Below are 21,250 nucleotides of genomic sequence, written 5' to 3' on the forward strand. Positions count from 1 at the left end.
GTGAATGGTGGACAATAACCAGGTTTTGCAATTGCTACTTCAAGAATTGTACAAGTAAAGCTTGGTAACATAAATGACACATTTATATTTATTTACATTGTGGCACATTAATAATATAAACATGATATAATAATAAATAATAATTAAAAAATTATATTTATTTAAATAAAATTAGCACATTGAATATTGTTTTAATGTAATTGTACAGCCCTTTTTTGGGTGTTTACTTTTCTAGTTGAACGGATCCTAATTTATTACATTATTATCTCTGTATAAGTCATATTATTATGTAATATTGTAAAACAATGAATCTAAAACCATGTTGTTGTTTTGGGGAACCTTAATACAAATCATACAAGGTGTCTTGTATTGGTATAAGTTTCTCGAACATACTCTTGATAAGGGGATTTGCTTGACAGCCATTTTTTAAGTCAGATGTTACCTGATGTTACATAGCAGCAAAATTCATGATTATGCCATGATTGTTGTGTCACATAAATGTTTCCATTTAAACGTTTTCTCTTTTTGCATTTCTGGTGTGTCCTGCAGGGCTGTGTGGAGGGAGTGCCTCTGGGAAAACCACCGTGGCCAATAAGATCATAGAGGCTCTTGATGTTCCTTGGGTTGTTCTGCTTTCTATGGACTCTTTCTACAAGGTACTTTTAAACTTAAAAGTAAAAGAATTCATCTGCTTTGGGCTTCCTGTCCTTTTACGTGTGCAGTTTTCACCAATGAAATCAGGGCTGCATGGTATTGAAGAAAAGTGTGACATGCGATAACTCGTTAAATAATGCAATATGCAATATGATAATGTACAAAACAGAAATTGAATAAATGTAAAAACTAAAACTGCTTAGTTTTCACCGTATCAAATAAATAAATACTGATTCTTACTAAAGCTATGAAAGTTATTCAGCCAAGAGCAGTGAGTGATTTTCTTTGTCTTTTGTTGTTTGATTAATGTTATTGACGCAGATGGCAGCAGGTTTATCAGGCTGCTGTCACTTTAAGAGCGAATTCACTGACCCAATGTATTGTTACACATGTGTTTTCTTTCTCAACTGTTTACATTAAGTTATGGCATAACTGGCTGTTTATGTGAATACTCACCAAGATGGGCATTTTGACATAATTTTGTGTGTATTTGGCAATATAAGCTACAGAAAAAAACTGAATTCAGGATCAAGCGATGTCTTGAGAGGCAGCTTTGTGTGAGTACCGCATTGAGTTATTTTTTTTTAAACATTATGGATATCACATGTTCTCTGCTATCTGCATCAACCTAAGATTGACATTACGTAACTTTTTGAAGTATTAAAATCATTCAGTTATCACAAGCCATTGCGATATGCATTTCGCAAAATATGTACGTTTGCGATATTTTGATCATTTTGATATATTGGGCTTGGTATCGTTCAAAAATTTTCGATACCGAGACGATACCGATACCTTGACTTCGATACCGATACCTAAACGATACCTTTTTCGGTACCAGTTTTATAAAATCTGTTTAAACAAGATTACATAACCTCAAAAAAATCTTTGGTTTTATATTTTAACTTTGTTGACTTTTTATCAGACTCAAAGACTCATCTCTTGAGCCACTGCGGGGAATAAAAAAAGCACAAATTAACAAAATTTACCCAACACAATAAATCAGTGCAAATAGTTTTAATAAAGTTTAGTTGTCAATGCAAAAAATTAAGTATGTGAGGCTCTTTTTAAATCACTTATTGTTCTTCAAAAAAATTATTATTATTAACAAGATCAAAGCGGAAGTAAGAGTGACGCAAGTTCGTTGCGTCTTACATTGAAATAAGAGTTCTGTGTCTTCATTAAAATCAACACATTAATGATTCATCTCTCATCCACCCGCAATTAATTTGAATGTTATTTTTTTATTACTTGGCCCGACCCGCAAATTATCCGCAGTATCAGGAGGACGCTGATACCCCTTTTTCAGCAGAATTGTTCGCGTTCTGGAGCCAGAGGCAGAGCCTGTGCTCGTGCAGGCGAACGAGCCTGTCACGAACCGGTCGCGTGTTTCCATAGACTTGAGGGACGAACGCTGATGTAAAGCTGCTGTGTGTTGTACCTTAGACTACAAAAAACATTGCGCGTTCCACTGTTTCTGCAGGCAGTGCTACACCTTTGTTCTCTGTTAATAGTATCTGTAGTGAACCGGCTGCTCACATAAACAGCCGTTTCTCACCCGTCCATTCGGAGATAAACTGAAAACGAAACCGTTGATTCAATCGCCCTCTCGCACATAGGGTCTCTCTCGCGCGTATAGTTTTATATATTTAGATATAAATAACAATGTAGCGCAACGTTACTTGCTCCTCAACGAGACAGCGAAAGCATTTCTCCGCCCCTCTCCTCGATCGGCTCCATTCTGAGGTACCGAAATTTGGTACCGAATGACAAGACACTTTTCGATACTCGGTAGTATCGAGGCAGTTCGATCGGTACCTAAAAAGTATCGAGTTCGGTACCCAGCCCTATGTGCAGCCCTAAATGACATGTTTCATCAGTGATGTTATTGCTCCTAGTTTCATTTGCAGACCACTGTACCATTAAAGTGCTCCAAATGGAACTTCTTCATGTGTTGAAACTATTGAAGCATTAATATCATTTCCTGCTGCCCCTGTTGGATGTGCTGAAACCCTATAAGGTCTACTCATCAATCCTTATTTGATTTAATGGCATATCCTTCAGCCGATTAGTGGTCTAATTAAGTGTTTCAGTCAGTGAATCATCTGTTTCTCTCTATGGTGGGAATTCTACAGGGCACTTTCCTTGAATAGTACCCTTTTTTGTTATTGACAACATTTCTGCTCCACCGTGAAAAATATAATGGGTATACTTCATTTTCCACGTTCCACTCCATCTAGTGAGCATCTGCGCATCTATTGGACTTTGTTTTCAAGCATTAAAGTCACTCGTACACACGGCTGTTGTACACGCACCACAAAAAGTGGGCTGCATGAGGACAGTATGCGCAATATGCGACCCTCCTTTTCACGCAAATTATGTCATTCGAACCACTGAGGAAAGGCCCGAAGTATACTTTGGGCTTTAGTGTTATCGTATTTTTAACTTCCTTTTCTTGCCGACTTGCAGGTTTTGAGTAAAGAGGAGCAGGAGTTGGCGGCCAAAAACGAGTACAACTTTGATCATCCTGATGCCTTTGATTTTGAGCTGCTTGTAACTGTGTTGAGAAAACTGAAAAAAGGCAAAAGCATCAAAGTGCCAGTGTACGACTTCACCACGCACAACCGTCGCAAGGAGTGGGTAAGCATGTGTGCGATAGCCTTGGTTAGTATGCATGAGCCTATGAAGACTCATGAATACAACTTATTACCTTGTTTTCCCCTACAAAATAAAGCTGTGCCGTTTCTGCATCACCAAGTAGAATTATTTAGGGACTGTGCTGCTTTTATTGTCTTCCTAAAATTTAAGGTTTAATTTCTCCATAAATGGGTCGTAATGTTGATGAGCGATAAAGGGAGATCTCTGTGGCATATGCAGTCCACATGTGCTGATCAATACAGACGGAGTGGCCATTGACGGGAAGCCTCATGGTAGTGCATCTGTCTTAATGGGATCATGACACCATCAGGGTTCCCCTCATTCTGAAGCAGGGGAGCATGGAGGAAATGCATCATTGCACGCTTCCACAGTCCCGCCCTGCACTGCCTCAGTTTATTAACATCATATTTGAAGTGGATAGTAATAGTTTTAGTCCAAAACAAGCACTTTAAGGCATTTTTCTGGGTGCTTTGTGTACATTATTTTTTGGATATTTTGATCAGTTAGGGTGTAAACCAGGTTTTATATTAAAAAGCTCAATATAATTAATTAATTATATGCCATAATTGATTAAATATTTAATCAATGCATTTCCTTGTAATTTAACTTGTATCGTATCTGGTCATTTGATATTCTTTATGTTCCTCTGTGCAGAAAACAGTCTATGGGGCCAATGTTGTGATATTTGAGGGAATCTTGGCTTTCGCCAACAAGGAGCTTTTAAAGGTAAGCCTCATATTAAACTTGTCACACTGGACATTATAACAAAGTGTCAGCTATCATCTTTAAGTGTGGTTTGTGATATCACAAAGGGACTTTAGTGATAGATAGAAAGAAGGGAAGAATAATGGAAAGCTTCATAGCCTGATATATAGAAGAGCATCATGGGAGTCATAAAGCAGAGAGGGAAAAATGGAGGTGTAGTAAAAGATAAGGTCAAATAAAAAAAAATAGAGGTGTGTAATTGTAGGAATAGACGGGAGGGAGTATTACATATTCCCGAAGGTTAGTTATGGCTGCTGAATGACAATAAAATGAGTTCTTTTCTTAAAAGTGCTCTTCTGCATCCATGCTGAATTCACTGTTATATTTTCCCCAAAATCAAAATAAAACATTTAAAAATATATTTTGCATGAAGAAATTCTCCAGTTCTCAGTAGCTTACCATAATGCTATATAAAATCCTATAAAAAAAATTAAAGATTTAAATTATAAATTAAAAGTATGTAACTATGCATAATGGTATTTGATGTTGCCTTTTATTTATGCTGATAAAAAAAAAAAATCAGCCAATAAATAATAATAAATAATATATTTGATAAATACATGTAGTAATTTCAAATAAATGCTGTTCATTGAACTTTCTAACAAATATCACCATTTCCACAAAAATATGAACTGTTTTCAACATTGATAATAATTAGAAATGTTTCTTGAGCATCAAATCAAATTGTAATGATTTCTGAAGGATCATGTGACACTGAAGACTGGAGTAATGATGCTGAAAATGATCACAGGAATAAATTACATTTTATAAAATATTTTTTTATAAAATATAGAAAACTTTTTTTATTTATAAGAATATTTCACAATGTTGCTGTTTGTACTGTATTTTCGATCAAATAAATGCGGCCCTGGTGAGCAGAAGGGACTTTTTGATTTTAAAATTTTTTTATTTTAAAATCAATAATTGTTTCCAAACTTCTCGCAGGTACTTTAATAATAACAACTCTATTAATACATTTTATATACTATATTATAATAATTATTATCATGATTATTAAATGCTGCTTTTTAATTTTACGGAACAATAATATGCATTAATTACAATATATGACATATCTTTTAATGTGATAAATATATATTATTTTAAAAAAAAAGGTGCCGGGGCGTGGCTTGGGTGCAGGGTCAGACTTTCCTGCTTTTTTTTTTAAATCTCTAGCTGATCACATGCCTGATATAGTGTGTGTGTGTGTGTGTTTTTCCATCGCAGGTTTGGTCTTAAATTTCATGTAAGGTGGTATTAAAAAGGTCTTAAGTCTTAAATTTAACTTGTTCATATCTGCAGATACCATGGGTAAGATTTTTAAAAAAATTTTTGAAAGAAGTCTCTTATGATCACCAAGGCTGTATTTATTTGATCAAAAACATTTTTTCATGGTTCTTTGATGAATATGACATTCAAAAGAACAACATTTTTTTTGTGTGTCATTTTTGATCAATTTAATGCATCCTTACTAAATAAAAGTTTTTATTTCTTTACTGATTCCAAACTTTTGAATGGTAGTGTATAACATTTATACTTTTTTTTTTATTGTGCAAAAATTGTTATGGTCTTAAAAGTAGGCTTTATTATTATGTAAATGTCTTAATTTTTTCTTTTTGAATTTGGGGTGAAATGATCCTGTAAATTTCACACAGTGGTGTGTCTCTGCTTCTGAGTAATGGACCTCATTCCCTCAACCCGACCAGGAAGATGAGATTCCCTCTCTGCTATACCATCTCTGTCTCTCTCCGCAGCCCTGCATAAACATGAATACTGGTTAATGGTTAGATAATGAGTTCTAGTCGTCTTCTATCATTTAGGGGAGCAACTGCATCTCTGGTTGAAGAATAGATTTAAAGCCTGGTCCTATTAGAACTGCACAAGGACTGTCCTCGCTTCTCCATTTCCCTCTCCTTATGTTCTTTTCCTCCTGCATCCTGTTGTTTTCCTCACACAATGAAGATGACTGATTCTATCTCTCTTTAATGGTGAAGGTGTGGACTGGCCAGGAAGTGAATAGGTGGCGTATATCTACACCAGCATTGACTGATCCCATTGCCGGGCTTCGATTCTTCCCTGTGCGGAAGTGTCCGGAAATCTATACAAATTAAAATGGGAGTTATTGTGTACGCATTGGCAAAGCAGTTCATCCTGACGTGATTTATGAGCACCGTGCTGCAGACGTGCCGCAGAACAAACGGTAGACGTTTTTGCATCTGTCGGCTAGTATAGATCAGGGTTTTCAGTTTCAACTCTTTCTCATGGCAGGTCTTTGTGAATACAGTGACAGCTCACATCCATTATTTCATTCGAGAGAAATTCGTTCAGGAAGGATGAGCAATGACTTCCTGTCCTTTAAAACTTGATATACACTTGACCTTTTACCCTATTCATATGCGTTTCTTGCACGCCTGCACACAAAGGCTTATAAGTTATATTTCGCCGTGTTGGCAGGGCTGCTGGCACTGCTGTTTAAGGGTGTTGGATTGTTTATCGTTACCCTGAAATTTAATGCCTTTGCCGTATCTTGTCAGCTCGCTGAATGATATTCATTTTCAGCATCAGTGTCAGCACCAGCGGTACATCTTGGCTAGTTGGCGTTATGCTGCACTACATTGCTTTGATTGATCCTGACTTCTACTTTGCTGAGCTGCTTTTTAAAACATCCTATCGCTTTGCTCCGTTGAAAGATCTGATGTGTGTTTTCAGTAACGGGAACCGTGGAGGATGGACAGTAGTAGGTCCTGGAAAGATTGTACCTGCCTTGCAAAATTTCATTACTTTGGACTGGAGGATATTGATGTTTTTCCTGATGAGCCAAAACATTATGACCACCTGCCTAATATGCTGCTGGTCCTCCATGTGCTGCCAAACAGTGCCTACCCCACGAGGCATGGACTCTATGAGACCCCTAAAATTGTCCTGTGGTGTCTGGAAGCAAGACATTTGAGGCAGATCCTTCAAGTCCTGTAGGTTGTGAGGTAGAGCTGCAGTGGATCAAACTTGTTGGTCCAGCACATCCCACAGATGTTCAGCTAGATTGAGATCTGGGGAATTTGGAGGCCAGGACAACCTCTTGAACTCTTCATCATGTTCCTCAAACCATTCCTGAACAATGTGTGCAGTGAGGCAGGGTGCATTATCCTGCTGAAGGGAACACCATTGTCATGAGGAGGTGTACCTGGTCTGCATCTCTGCAATTTCTCCTGCATCCAACACCTTGATTAAAAATTCTGTTATGCTCACCAAGACTGTTTATTTGATCAAAAATACAGTAAAAAACACAATATTATTACAATTTCAAATAACTATTTTCTATTTTAAAATGTAATTTATTTCTTTGATGGCAAAGCTGAATTTTCAGCATCATTACTCCAGTCGATAGTGTCACATGATCCTTCAGAAACCATTCTAATATGCTGATTTGGTGCTCAAGAATTATCGATGTTGAAAATAGTTTTGCTTTTTGAGGAAGATATTGTTTAGAGGATTTTTTGATGAATAGAAATTTTAAACAATTTTTTTGAAATCTTTTGTAACATTATAAATGTCTTTACTGTCACTTTTGATCAATTTAATTCATCTTTGCTGAATAAAATATTTATTTCTTTCAAAATAAAATCTTACCCCAAGCTTTTGAATGGTATTGTACACTACCCATAATCCTAAAGAAAAAGCTTCAGAAACCACCAATGAACTGCTGCGGAAAAGTGTTTGTTTATCCAAAAACACAGGAACACTTTATATTAAAACCTTTAAAGTGCACCGGAATACACATAGTTGTGGCCTGGTTGCACTTAGCATTGTAATTATCAAAAGTATTTGTTCATTGCAGGCCTTACCTGCACTTTTTCTCTTGTCTATCACGCATGTCAATTTTTGACATTTTGTACTGTATTTCTGTGTCTGTGTGTCCTTCAGCTGCTAGACATGAAGGTGTTTGTAGACACCGACTCTGACATCCGGCTGGTCAGGCGTCTGAAAAGGGACATCACGGATCGAGGGCGTGACATTGCAGGCGTCATTAAACAGTACAACAAATTTGTCAAGCCAGCGTTTGAACAGTACATCGAACCCACTGTGCAGGTTGCCGATATTGTGGTCCCAAGAGGTAGGTGAATTTGTAAACTGTCAAAACTGCAAAACACCCACCAGTATTGACTATTAAGCATATTTTAGTGGAATGTTACTTGGAAATGTTTTTATTCAGGAATTTAATTAGTACATCATAAACTAGGGATGTTTTTACAGTTAAATAAAGTCAACTTTTAAAGTATAACGTGCATTTGAGTTCATTAAGTTATTACAAAAAAAAAGTGTTTCTATTGTTGCCCCAGGTGGAGAAAACTTTGTAGCCTTGGATCTGATTGTTCAGCACGTCCACAGTCAGCTGGAAAAGGTATGTAATAAAAATGGCTCCTCAAGTCCTTATTCTCATCTCTTCAACATTAAGTGAGAATGGTTAGTTGGTCTGTGCATATAGAAGTGCTGAGAATGGTCAACATGCATGTTGTTATCCCTGCTAGATGATCCATATGCCCCTAACACACACACACAAATGTTGCATGCATGTGCATATGAAGCCCATGCCATGGTATAAGTATAATGTGCTCATGGTATAAGTATAGTTTGCCCTCTGGTGGCCATGCTATACCTGTGATATTGTTCTAAGCTGTGTATGCATTGATTAAAACAAGAAAAGTGCAGGCCAGTAATCTTGATCTTCATTTTATAGTCCATCCTCCCCTTTTATAGTCTCTTTTAATGATAGAATAATTAGGGATTCATTTCTCATAGTTTTGGACCATATAGAGTAGGTTTTTTTTCTTTCAAATGAGTATCCACAAAACATCAACTTTACAGAATTTTAGAGGTTGCAAATTAATTTATGTAATTACACATTGAAAAAAATGAAGGTTGAAATTGTGACCTTATATTGTTTTCATTGGGAATTGCCTGGGTTGTGAAAAGTGGGCATTTCATACCAGAATAAAGCCTGACCCGATTGTGAATTTGCTAAAATATTGCCTAAATAGCTATTCTGTTGTTTGTTAACATTATCCACTTTTTACATGCTCTGATAAGTCATTCAGATAATATTCTGGGTAACTAGGAGATGTGCATTAGGAAAACAAAAGTCAAAGTCAATTTTGGTTTTATGTTGACTTTATGTGTCTACCAAGGTAATTATTAGCAAGACAAAGATGTTAACACTAATGAACGTTTGGTGAGTGACATTCATGTGCATGTATTGATGACATATGTATTCTACAAAATGGGTTTAGAGCCTCTTTGAAATGTCTGGCAGGCTGAATAAAGTTATGAATTATCCTTAGGTGGAAAATGCTTTTCTCTTCTTCACTCAATCAGTCATAGTGAGGAATGATCTTCAAGACTAATGAACCATGTGCTTTTGTACAAAAGATATCATGCTCTAAAGCCGTTTCTTATCCAATAGAGGTCAGATTTGAGGTCTGTGTTTTTGGTATAATGTGATGGTGTGGGTTTTTAATACCATCCATCCATCCATCCATCCATCCATCCATCCATCCATCCATCCATCCATCCATCCATCCATCCATCCATCCATCCATCCATCCATCCATCCATCCATCCATCCATCCATCCATCCATCCATCCATCCATCCATCCATCCATCCATCCATCCATCCATCCATCCATCCATCCATCCATCCATCCATCCATCCATCCATCCATCCATCCATCCATCCATCTAATTATGAGAAATATAAATGTATATTAAAACTGCAAGAATGTGATTGTATCAGGTTAAATGTGTGGTTCAAGAATAGATGATAGTGCCATGAAATATTTTCTGGTATACCATGGAGAGGGTGAGGGCTGACTGTTTGGAATGGCTTTTTCTGAGTGAATATCTCATTTCATGAGTTTGTCTTTTTTTCTTTTCTTTTTGTATTCTTCTCCTCCTTGTGTGTGTTTGTAATGAAATACTTGCTAAACCCTCAACCGATTGCTCTAACCATCCCAGCGTGAAATCACAGTGAGGTATGGCTGCTTTTCCCCTCATTCCCTTCCATCTCTCTTTTCTTTATTCTTTAAATCTCCGCTTCATCTGTCCTTTGTTACTCAAACCTGCAGAGATGCAAATGGAGGCAAAAGGTAAAGACATGCTCTGGCTACGGTGTTCGATACACACGACTACACTAAACAAATGAAATTGTGAAATCTTACAATTTAAAATAACTTTTCTATTTAAATATATATTAAAATTGTGATTTATGTGGCAATGCTGAATTTTCAGCATCATTACTCAAGTTTTCAGTGTCACATGATCCTTCGGAAATCATTTGAATATGCTGATTTGCTGCTAAAGAATGTGTCAAATTGTCAAATGTGTCAAATGTCAAAAAACAGTTCTTCGTAATAATTTTTGTGGAAACCATGATGCATTTTTCAGGATTCTTTGATTTTAAAAAACAAAAAAACATTTATGTAAAATAGAACAATTGAAAAATTTGATGCATCCTCTCTGATAACAAAAAGTAGAGACTGTTTGTTAAGGACATGAATAAATTGCACAAAATTGATGTGAAGACAAAATAAAATAGTTTTGTGAGCAAAACACCATAGCTTCATGGTGTACCTTTTTGTCTCCACCTCCACTGTTATTTTGATGCTGTTGCTAACACAGGGATGGGCCTATTTCAGTGGTTATTCTCTTCAGGTACTGTGCAGCTGGCAAACCCCATCGATACATTACGTCTCAATGCTGTCATTTTATAATTTTATTCGGGCCAGCGGCAGCATTTCAGCTGAAAACCACTGACATACTCCCCAGACCTGAACTCATCTTGGCTGTGATCTGTCCCATCTGTTCCGTATAGACTTTAATCAGGTCGTGTTCTTTTCTCCCCCTCCCTCTCTCTTTTCTCTGTCTCGTCATCATTGTCTCCCAATGATCATTTATTCCCTTCTTCAGAGGAAACTCCGCTGGGATATGTGAGGATAAATTCTTGCATCCTCTCGCCTTTCTTTTTTCTGTTTCCTTCATGTTATTCGTTTTCATTTTCTTGGATCCATCCTTTGCAATCCTTCCTTACTTTATAAAGACATGTTCTGCTCCTTTAGTAGTAATTGGCTTTTTTTTTTATTGTTGTTGTTTGAATTTTTTTTTTCAACTTGCTTGTGTATGTTTAACTCGGCTTCGTCTTTTCAGAATGGGCAAATAACATCTTGTCACAATCTATCACAATGTCCTAACCAGCCTCAACAGTGACAAGTTTGTTTTCTATTTTTGTGACATTTCGCCTAGTTGTAGCCACACCCACAATGAAATCGAATTGGTCTAAAATCCTGCTCCTCAAAACTTCAAATTTTTGTTGCTGAACACATTTCACTTCACTCCTGGTTAGGACATGGTGTCTTTCTGTTTGGGATTATGGGCTGAGGTTTGGTGAAAATGACAGCCACAATGAAGGAAATTTAGCAGCTAAATATATTAATGACTCTTATATTAGTTTTTCTACATTAAAATTACAATATTGTTAAACACATGAAGTGAGCACAGTAATTGAGTATAGGTTCAGCCCTAAACCATCTTGTTGGTTTTATTTAATATCTCGTTATTTCACAAGCAGTGTACTCTAAAATTAAAACACTCATTTACTCTCCTTCAAGTATGACTCTTTTCTGCGAAACATAAAAGGAGGCGTTTAAAAATGGCAATTTTGGCAAAATCCTGCCTAAAATTTTCTCTCCTTTGCGAAGAAAGAAAGTCATACATGTATGGATTGAAATGAGAGTCAGTAAAAGTTGCACTGTTTCTTTAATGCTTGTACATCAGATCTTTGGTTGCAATACCCTCACTTCTGTCTACTTCTTATTTAAAGGCCCATTCACACCAAGTCTGATAGTTACATAGATGATGCACACACTTATCACACTCTCCTTGTACTTAGAAACCAGCTATATTAACATGTGTCCATCACATAACCCAAGTTAAAATCTTATTGGGCAAGAGTGATTAATTTGTGTAAATTATACCGTAAAATGTGTTCATAATGAAAGAAATTCTGACTTGAAGTGAATTGGCCTTAACTCTTCATTGACCTGCTACCATAACACTTCAAGCTTGCTTTCCAAACCATATTTGCACTGGGAAAAAGTCAAATATTATTATATTTGTCTCTTTTCCGTTAACGAAACATGTGGTGTGTTACTTTTTGTTTGCAACATGGAAAAAAGGAATGTTTACATCTCATATCTGTGCCATGTAGATCAGCCCTAGCATCTGCCCATCAGGGCCAGCCTCTACCCAAGACTCTGAGCGTCATGGAGAGCACCCCACAGGTCAGAGGAATGCACACTATTATCAGGTATGAGCTCACTGTTCTTATGAATACTGAAGTACTTGTGTTCACATTACAGAAGCACTTCAGCTTTTTTTTGTAATATATTTTGTATATTTACACTACCATCCAAAAGTTTGGGGTCAGTACTTTTTTTAAAGAAATTAATGCTTTTAATTTTATTCAGCAAAGGCACAATAAATTGATAAAAAATGACAGTAAAGACATTTATAATATTACAAATATTTCTCTTTCAAATAACTTTCTATTCATCAGAATTCTGAGAATCATGATTTCCATAAAAACCTCTTTTCATCATTGATTATTATAAGAAATGTGTCTTGAGCACCAAATCAGCATATTAGAATGATTTCTGAAGCATCATGTGATACTGAAGACTGGAGTGATGATGCTGAAAATTCAGCTTTACCATCACAGGAATAAATTAAATTTAAAAAAAAAAGTTATTTTAAATTGTAATTACATATCACAATGCAGTTTTTATTGTATTTTTGATCAAATAAACTTTCAAAAACATTAAAAATTGACCCAAACTTGAAAGTTTAGTTTCATATTAATACATTTTAATTTAAAGAATTAGAGATTCAATTTATGGTTTAATGTTGTTGTTTTTTTTTAATTAAAATATATTATGAAAAGTCACAAATAATAAAACACAATTTTAATGTCAAGTTAGATGTTTTACTGAAAGTGTGCAGTTCAGTAAGTGTGTCAGATGTTGATTCAGTAACCACTCCAGTATAAGTGTAAGTAGAGAGCAAAATGTATCATTAGCCGTTTTTCCACTGTCGGGCCAATGCAAGCCAGGGCTAACAGCTTTCCGGGCTGGGCCTATGGCCACATGGCCACAGACCTTAGGCACCGAGGCCAAAATCAAGTTGCGTTTCCACTGTCGGTCCGTTAGTTCCGCAGCACTGATCTAAAAACCGCCGTTAAACACACCTTACTTGATCAAACGTCACACAACCCAATCACCTGACTACGATTAGCTCCGCCTTTCACCTCGACCGCGCCTCAAGCCCCAGCTGGCCCGCTTTGGACCAAAACCCGTGCCTTTGGCACAGAGGAAGCACCGAAGAGGCAGAATCAAGCCCCGGAAGTGACAGTGGAAACGCGACCGGCCCTGGCACGCACTAGCACGCCCGCCTTTTGCCCGGCAGTGGAAATGCGGCTATTGTGAGTTGGACTTGAGCAAGCCGGCAGCAGCTTGGGTTGTATTTGTATGTTTTGGGCCACTGATGTTTTGTAATTGGGTAATTAAAATAATATAAGGAACTCTCAGAACTGTGGTTCCTGTTAACAGTATCATACTCTCCTCTAAAACGCACATCATCTCTAGTGTTTATTATTAACTGTGTCCCCTCTGCCCCCAGGAATAAAGAAACCAGTCGGGATGAATTTATTTTCTATTCAAAGAGATTAATGAGGCTTCTTATAGAGCATGCCCTGTCCTTCCTGCCGCTGAAGGTGAGTGGACCGTCATTAATGACCAACTACCAACTTTTAAACCTGATGTTACGAGCTCTGGATATTGGTCATAATACAGTGATACATACGCGTGTCAGGCAGCGCCCCCACAGACAAATAAAATTTTTATGGTGTGAAGTGAAGCAAGTCTTTATTGAAGATTATAGCACATGTTTGTTCCATCACTTCCAAATTCCAACACTGATTCTTATTTCCTCTTCTCTCTAGCCGGTGTCTGTTGAAACTCCTCAAGGAACTGTATATGAAGGGAAGAGGCTGAGCGGGAAAAGGGTTTGTTTATTTGAAGATTAAAATGTGTACATGCTTTGGTGAAAAAAATGACTAGATCAAATCAGGGTTATTGTTAAGGGTCTGTTCACACTTGGCATGTGTGGTTCTATTAAAATGAACCTTGGTGCGATTGCTCTGTTAGTGGACCAAACAAGCAGACTGAGACCGCTGAAATTATGAGTCTCAGTCCACTCCAAAACGAACTTGAATGAAATAAGAACTCAACACGGACCAAAGACATGTAAACAAACCAAAAGCAGGACATGATGTCTCAAGATGCGACCCTAAAAAGGAAAGAATGCTCAAGCATACGTATTTTTTTCTCATCGTCGTCGCGATGTTGCCCATCACAGTTCGGCACAGGCATCAGAACCGCGTCTCCTCACAGCAGATCTTCGTTTGTGTGTGTAACGGAGGGATTCCTGCCTCTGTTTTGACTCCTTTACACATTTTATAAGCTCTTCACGAGTTGTCAACCCCATTTTGTATCTTTAGGTTAAAGATACGGTGTTAAAAATGACAGTGTGAACGCTAAGCAAACCAGAACTAAATGTATTGTCTTTTTATGGTCCAGACCAAAAGAACCAAGAAAACCGAACTACAAGTGTGAACATACCCTAAAACTATTAAAAACTTTTCTGTTAATTGAAATAAAGCTGAAATAAAATATAAATATTAGTTGAAAAACTTAAAGGTGATACAGAGGATCTTTTCGTCGACTGAGAAACCAAAGACTGTTAGTGAGTTTTTGAAATGAGCGCATGCGTAAGAACAACCCCCCTCCTTCACAGCTCATTTCAAGGGAACGCCTCCCAAAACTTGTGCATGAGTATTGGAACATGAGTGTTTGTTTACCACCGACATTCACTTGTGTTATTGGATTCATTATGTCGGACTCACCGCAGGTAACTCATAATCTGCAGTTGTTACTCCTGTCTCCTGACAAAAACATTGCATGCAGCGCCTGTGGAGTGTGGAAAGCACGTCTCTCACAAGGAACGTCATGGCAGTGATTGACAAGCCAGAGGGCCAATTGTTTACACGATGATCGCATAAACGATTGGCTGATGTTTTTAAGGCCCTACTTCATGCACAGATGATGTATATTAATATTATTCCCTTCAGTGCACCTATTAAATAGTCTTTTATCAGTTAGTAAAGACAGTTTCAAGTAATATTGCAAAAATGTATAAAACAAAACATCCTCTTTAGCACCTTTTAAACTAAACAAATTAGAAATGTTGCATTGGCAATTAACTGAAATAAGTTTGTTGAAGCACTAAATTATTACCTGCAAATAAATAAATAGCTAAAACTGAAATAAAAAATAAATTAAACCTAAATAGCAACATTTAAAAAAAAATTAACATAACTAAAAATATAAAAATAAATGCTAATTAAAAATATTACTATAATAACTATAATAAAACTAAGATAAAAACTAAAATAACAATGGATGAAATTAGTTAGCATGTCGATTCATTTGTCACATTAGTTCATATTGCTATTATCTATATGGCAGGACTTTATACCTGTGTTCTTTCTTGTTTATTCGTTTGATAGATTACTGGTGTGTCCATTCTGCGGGCAGGAGAGACTATGGAACAGGCCTTGATGGCTGTTTGTAAGGACATTCGACTCGGGAAGATCCTCATCCAGACCAATCACGACACAGGAGAGCCTGAGGTATCGTATCTTCACCCATCTAACTGACACACACATCCATAAACAAGCTCTGATCAAGAAGTGTCCGTGTTATCATGTGCCCTTGTGTTGTCAGCCTTGGTAAGACAGAACATGTGATGTACTCAACCTACTGTTCAGGTCATGGTCTGTTTCACTGCTCCGATTTGTCAGATTTGATATCTACGCCTGTTGTATAACATGTATTGGGATTTACATGTTAAACTCACCAACTGTGTGCTGATGCTGATGGATTGTTTTGGAAATGTATGGCGTACAGCTCCCTCTAGATGTACATTCACTTTGCATTTGGTACACTGAGTACTGCTTATGACCATGTGATATTTTAGCATGATTTATATACTATTATGGTATTTATTAATATTTTTAGTTGATTTTTAATTTTATTTTTAATTTTATGTGCTAGTCATAATTTTTAGCTTTTGTAAAAAATATTTCTGTTTAGCTTTAGTTTCAGTTTTAGTAATTTTAGCACTTTTCAGTTATACAACATTTTTAGTTTTCGTTGATTTTGTTTCGTTGATTTTAAGCAAAAAAACTTTTTTAATAGTCACCAATAACAGCACTGCTTATGATTTGATATTATATATTGAATATTCCTGATATATTTGTTGTCATTTGATGGCTATATAAAATGACACATTTAGAATATTGTTGGTTTTATTGTCCATTTTAATGTTTTAGTTAGAAACCGCAATGTTCAACTATTCATTTACTCTGTATTGAGAATATAAATATCAATATAACTTAAAATGCTTGTATAATAATTATGCTAATTTAGTTAAAAACTGCTAGGGAAAAAAATGCCTTATTTTAAGACTTTCATTGATAAATATGAATACACAGTCAATATTTGCATGTAACAAAAAGGCTTAATATATATATATATAATATAATTATTATTTTTTTTTATTTATTTATTTTTTTTTTCAGTAACTTTTTAGCTATATTATCCATCCCCAAATCTGTAGCATCTCATTTGCTTTTCTTTGATCAAGTTCCTCTGATGTCCTTTTTAAATTTAGAATGAAGTCTGCAAAACCACTCACAAATTCCTTGACGTCTCCATCTTTTTTGCATGTTTAGTGTACTACCTAATGGCACATAAATCTCTGAGCAGTCTAAATCTGTCTTATTATGATCTAATTTCCTCCTCAGCTCCATTACCTGCGTCTGCCCAAGGACATCAGTGAGGACTATGTCATCTTGATGGACAGCACCGTGTCAACAGGGGCGGCAGCTCTCATGGCTGTCAGAGTCTTACTTGTAAGTCACTTTAGCAGACACAAAGGTCATAATGTGTTGAAAAATTCCCAAATTAGTATAGCTATTGATTGTTTTTTGTTTTTTTTCCCCAGTGCATTGTAGAGTAGTTTATGCCTTGACAGCCAGTTTATGCCTTTTAACCCTGAATTTTAGATAAATGTCTACATCTCACAATGCTGAATCAGTAAGTTTTGTGATAAGCGATGTTAATCCTAAAACTGACTTTGCCCTGTTTGGATTGATCTGTTTAAATGGACACCCTACACAGACACTTTTCTGCATGATCTTTGACCTCTCTCTTGCATAAGAAACAAACAGTCCTGGCCAAATTACTCCTTTTTGTGGATGTAAAATTCACATAGGATATGGGTGTTTAAAAAACTGTCTGGCCTTTGTTCAATACTTCTGTTATCAACATGGCTACTTGGGAATATATAGATATGTTGCACATTTGTTTTGGATGGATGGATATATGTATATGTGTGTGTATAATAAATAAAAAAAATAAAAAAATAAAAAGAAATAAAATAAAATACCGCTCAAAAGTTTGGGATCGGTAAGATTTTTGTTTTTAAAAAGTTTTGTCTGCTCAACAAGGGTGCATTTACTAAATTAAAAATACAGTAAAAACAGTAATATTGTGAAATATTATTACAATTTAAAATTACTGTTTTTTATTTGAAAATATTTTAAAATGTAATCCATTCTTTATTCTTGAATTTTCAGGTTCGTTAATCCAGTCTTCAGTGTCACATGATCCTTCAGAAATCATTCTAATATGTCAATTTGCTGCTCAAGAAACATTTGTTTACAACTGTACAAAATATTTGTGTACAATATATTTTTTTCAGGATTATTTGATGAATAGAAAGTTCAAAAGAACAGTGTTTATTTGAAATCTAATCTTTTGTAACATTATAAATATCATTACTGTCACTTTTGATTGATTTAATGCATCCTTGCTGAATAAAAGTATTAATTTCTTTTCAAAAAAATAAAAATTCTTACTGACCCCAAAACTTTTTAACGGTAGTGTAAAATGTTACAAAAGCTTTGTATTTTAGATAAATGCTGTTCTTTTGAACTTTCTATTCATCTATATATTAGAATGATTTCTGAAGGATCATGTGACACTGAAGACTGGAGTAATGATGCTGAAAATTCAGATTTGCCAACACGAGAATAAATTACTTTGTAAAATATATTCAAATAGAAAACAGTTATTTTAAATTGTAATATTTTTTTTTACAATATTACTGTTTTTACTGTATTTTTAATTAAATAAATTAAGCCTTGGTGAGCAGACAAAACTTCTTTTAAAAACATTAAAAATCTTACCGATCCCAAACTTTTGAGCGGTAGTTATATTTTTATATATATAGATATAGATATAGATATAGATATAGATATAGATATATATAGATATACAGCTATGGAAAAAATTAAGAGACCACTCCAAGTTCAGAAATCAATGTTAAGTGGTCTCTTATTTTTTTCCATAGCTGTATATAGATATATATAGATATAGATATATAGATATATAGATATAGATATAGATATATATAGATATATATATATATATATAGATATAGATATAGATAGATAGATAGATAGATAGATAGATAGATAGATAGATAGATAGATAGATAGATAGATAGATAGATAGATAGATAGATAGATAGATAGATAGATAGATAGATAGATAGATAGATTTATTGACTTACTGACCTTGAAATCTACATTAGTTAAGTTTAAATCAGGGTGATTTACAAACTCATCTGTTACAGGATCACGATGTCCAGGAGGATAAGATCTTCCTGCTCTCTCTGCTCATGGCGGAGATGGGAGTTCACTCAGTGGCCTACGCCTTTCCCAGGGTGCGCATCATCACCACTGCGGTGGACAAGAATGTCAACGATGAGTTTCACATCATTCCAGGGATTGGTAAGAGCTCTTTGACTGCCAAAAACAAAGCAAAAAATGGAACATTGAGTATCTCGTAATCCAAAACAATTGCTTTGCAGGTAATTTTGGCGACCGTTACTTTGGGACTGATGCTCCTTCAGACTGGTATGAAAGTGATGACGGGATGGACTACTGAATTTCATCGAGACATGTACTGTATGTGAGCAACTCTGTCTGCATGCATCGGAAAAGGGAACATTTAAGCACTTAATCTCATATGATTGTGGACCCAATGCCCTGCCCTATTTAAGCATAAGCCTTATCGGTTCTTGCTACCGCTTCTTGCAATACTCTGTGCTACACATGTGCCCATGCTCAATACAGGTCAAAGCATCAGCGGACCCCCAAACATGGGAGATTACTGCTCATAAGCTTTCTTCAAAGTGCCCATTTGGCCATCACATTTTGCATATTTTTCATTACTACTTGAAATAAGAAATGGGAGTGGAATAATGAGGACACACCACCGTTTGTTCATTATTTGAAATGGCATACTACCAAACTACTTGTACTATTTTTCAGTAGTATAAAAAACAAGTATATACTGTCTAGAACACGGTATGTAGTATTTATGCATACTCACCAATATTTGTTAGCTGATTTCATGTTGTCTTGGTCCTTTGTATGTATGGCATACATGTGCATTTGATGTGCTTGACCAAACTGACATCTCATCCTAAGTGAAAGAAGTATTTTCAAACGCCTGCAATTTTTTTTTCAGCTTCAATTTAACCTGCCTTTAATATTGCAGCTTTGCTAAAACTGTGCAGAAATGTCACCTCGAATAGTAGCCCATGCACAAAGTAGGAAATTTGAGGATTTTGGTCGGACATCATTGTTTACTACAACGCTGCAATTCTACTCATAAACAATACATTTATTGTTTAATCTACATTTACTTTGTTGCTTTGGAATTTTTTCCAATTGATTGGTGTCTTGATGGCTGATAAAATTGTGAAGTGCCAATCAATATATCAGTCTGCTTGGTGGTGTTTGTGTTTGTAAAAATGTGGGAAATGAATGAAAGGACTTTTGTTAATAGGAAATTAAATTTTAAGTCCAAAGGAATAATTTTCATCTCATCATTGGTTTTAGTATTTAGCTCTACAGTGTCACAGAGGGGAACAAAATCAGGTTTATAGTTTACTTTGCAGCCAGTTTCTGTGTTATATACTTGAATTTTAAAGATAATGTATATTTATTTTTCATTAGTTTATTTGTCAAGCCTGATTGATAAAAGGCAGTGACGTTGATTTGCAATGACAAAAGTTGAGAAATAATTATTGAAGAACATTTTGGTGGTATTTTAGCAGCAATTAAAACAAGAGCGAACAAAACGTTCTTCTGAACTTTTACTGTTACATGTCATCTTATTTTTTTAAGCCTGATTATAGTAATAGTGCCATTATGCACATACGGCAGCCTGTGCACTTAAATTTGTCACACTTGCACCCATTGGTGAGTGTAGCACATTATTTCAATGACATTTAATTAAAAATTAATTTGTATATTTGGTCCCACTTGACAAAATGTACTTGAAATTGACATCTTTGTCTCAGGACCCTCCATGTATTATGTTATTTTTCGTTGAGTGTTTGTTTTCTAATTGGAACTGCCTTTTGGTTTGTTTTTGTTTTGTGTACAGCGATTTTATGGCTTGGTTATGTGTTATTCTTTTTCTAAAAAAGAAAGCATTACCAAATATCAGTAATGGATTTCAGACTTCACTACATGGCAATATTGTTATAAGGAACAATTTTATTTCTCCCCTTTTTCACTCTCCAGAGTTGTGTACTGTACATACTGATTTTGTTGTATATGTATGATTACCCTGGTTTATCTGTTTACAAGCTTCAAACTGACCTCCAGTGCTGTAAGCCATTCCACTTATGTTGAACATTTCTGTGTCTGTATAAAAAGCGCAATAAAAATCTTGTGCCTAATGCTCTTTTTTTTTCTTTATTAATTGCAAAAATGTAAATATTTAATGTTTGCATGACAAATGTGCCCTGTCCATAAAACTCATTTACTGCTAGCTGTTTTTAAAAATAAATAAAATGTAAGTACTTTTTGCAGCACGTTATTATTTTTAGTTGGTAATTTCAATTCTAATTTAAGACTTTTAAACT

At 35.5% G+C, this 21,250-nt stretch overlaps 1 protein-coding gene across 3 annotated transcripts in view; it reads left to right on the plus strand.

Annotated features, from left to right (window-relative positions):
* The window catches only part of si:ch211-243j20.2 (uridine-cytidine kinase-like 1), a 27,074-nt gene extending 6,021 nt beyond the window's left edge, over positions 1-21,053 (plus strand). For 2 of the 3 annotated variants that reach the window (XM_067384212.1, XM_067384214.1), the window contains exons 3-15: positions 550-656; positions 3,124-3,294; positions 3,967-4,038; positions 7,999-8,188; positions 8,415-8,476; positions 11,039-11,058; positions 12,336-12,434; positions 13,802-13,895; positions 14,124-14,186; positions 15,750-15,872; positions 17,049-17,156; positions 18,944-19,100; positions 19,181-21,053. In XM_067384212.1, coding sequence (XP_067240313.1) covers positions 550-656; positions 3,124-3,294; positions 3,967-4,038; positions 7,999-8,188; positions 8,415-8,476; positions 11,039-11,058; positions 12,336-12,434; positions 13,802-13,895; positions 14,124-14,186; positions 15,750-15,872; positions 17,049-17,156; positions 18,944-19,100; positions 19,181-19,257 — 1,343 coding nt within the window. In that variant the 3' untranslated portion in view covers positions 19,258-21,053. Of the gene's footprint in view, positions 1-549; positions 657-3,123; positions 3,295-3,966; positions 4,039-7,998; positions 8,189-8,414; positions 8,477-10,087; positions 10,105-11,038; positions 11,059-12,335; positions 12,435-13,801; positions 13,896-14,123; positions 14,187-15,749; positions 15,873-17,048; positions 17,157-18,943; positions 19,101-19,180 lie in introns of all 3 variants that reach the window. The other variant, XM_067384213.1, reaches the window with a different exon arrangement.
* Positions 21,054-21,250: the final 197 nt, after the last annotated feature.

The sequence above is a fragment of the Chanodichthys erythropterus genome, chromosome 4 (assembly GCF_024489055.1).
Source record: "Chanodichthys erythropterus isolate Z2021 chromosome 4, ASM2448905v1, whole genome shotgun sequence".
NCBI lineage: Eukaryota > Metazoa > Chordata > Actinopteri > Cypriniformes > Xenocyprididae > Chanodichthys > Chanodichthys erythropterus.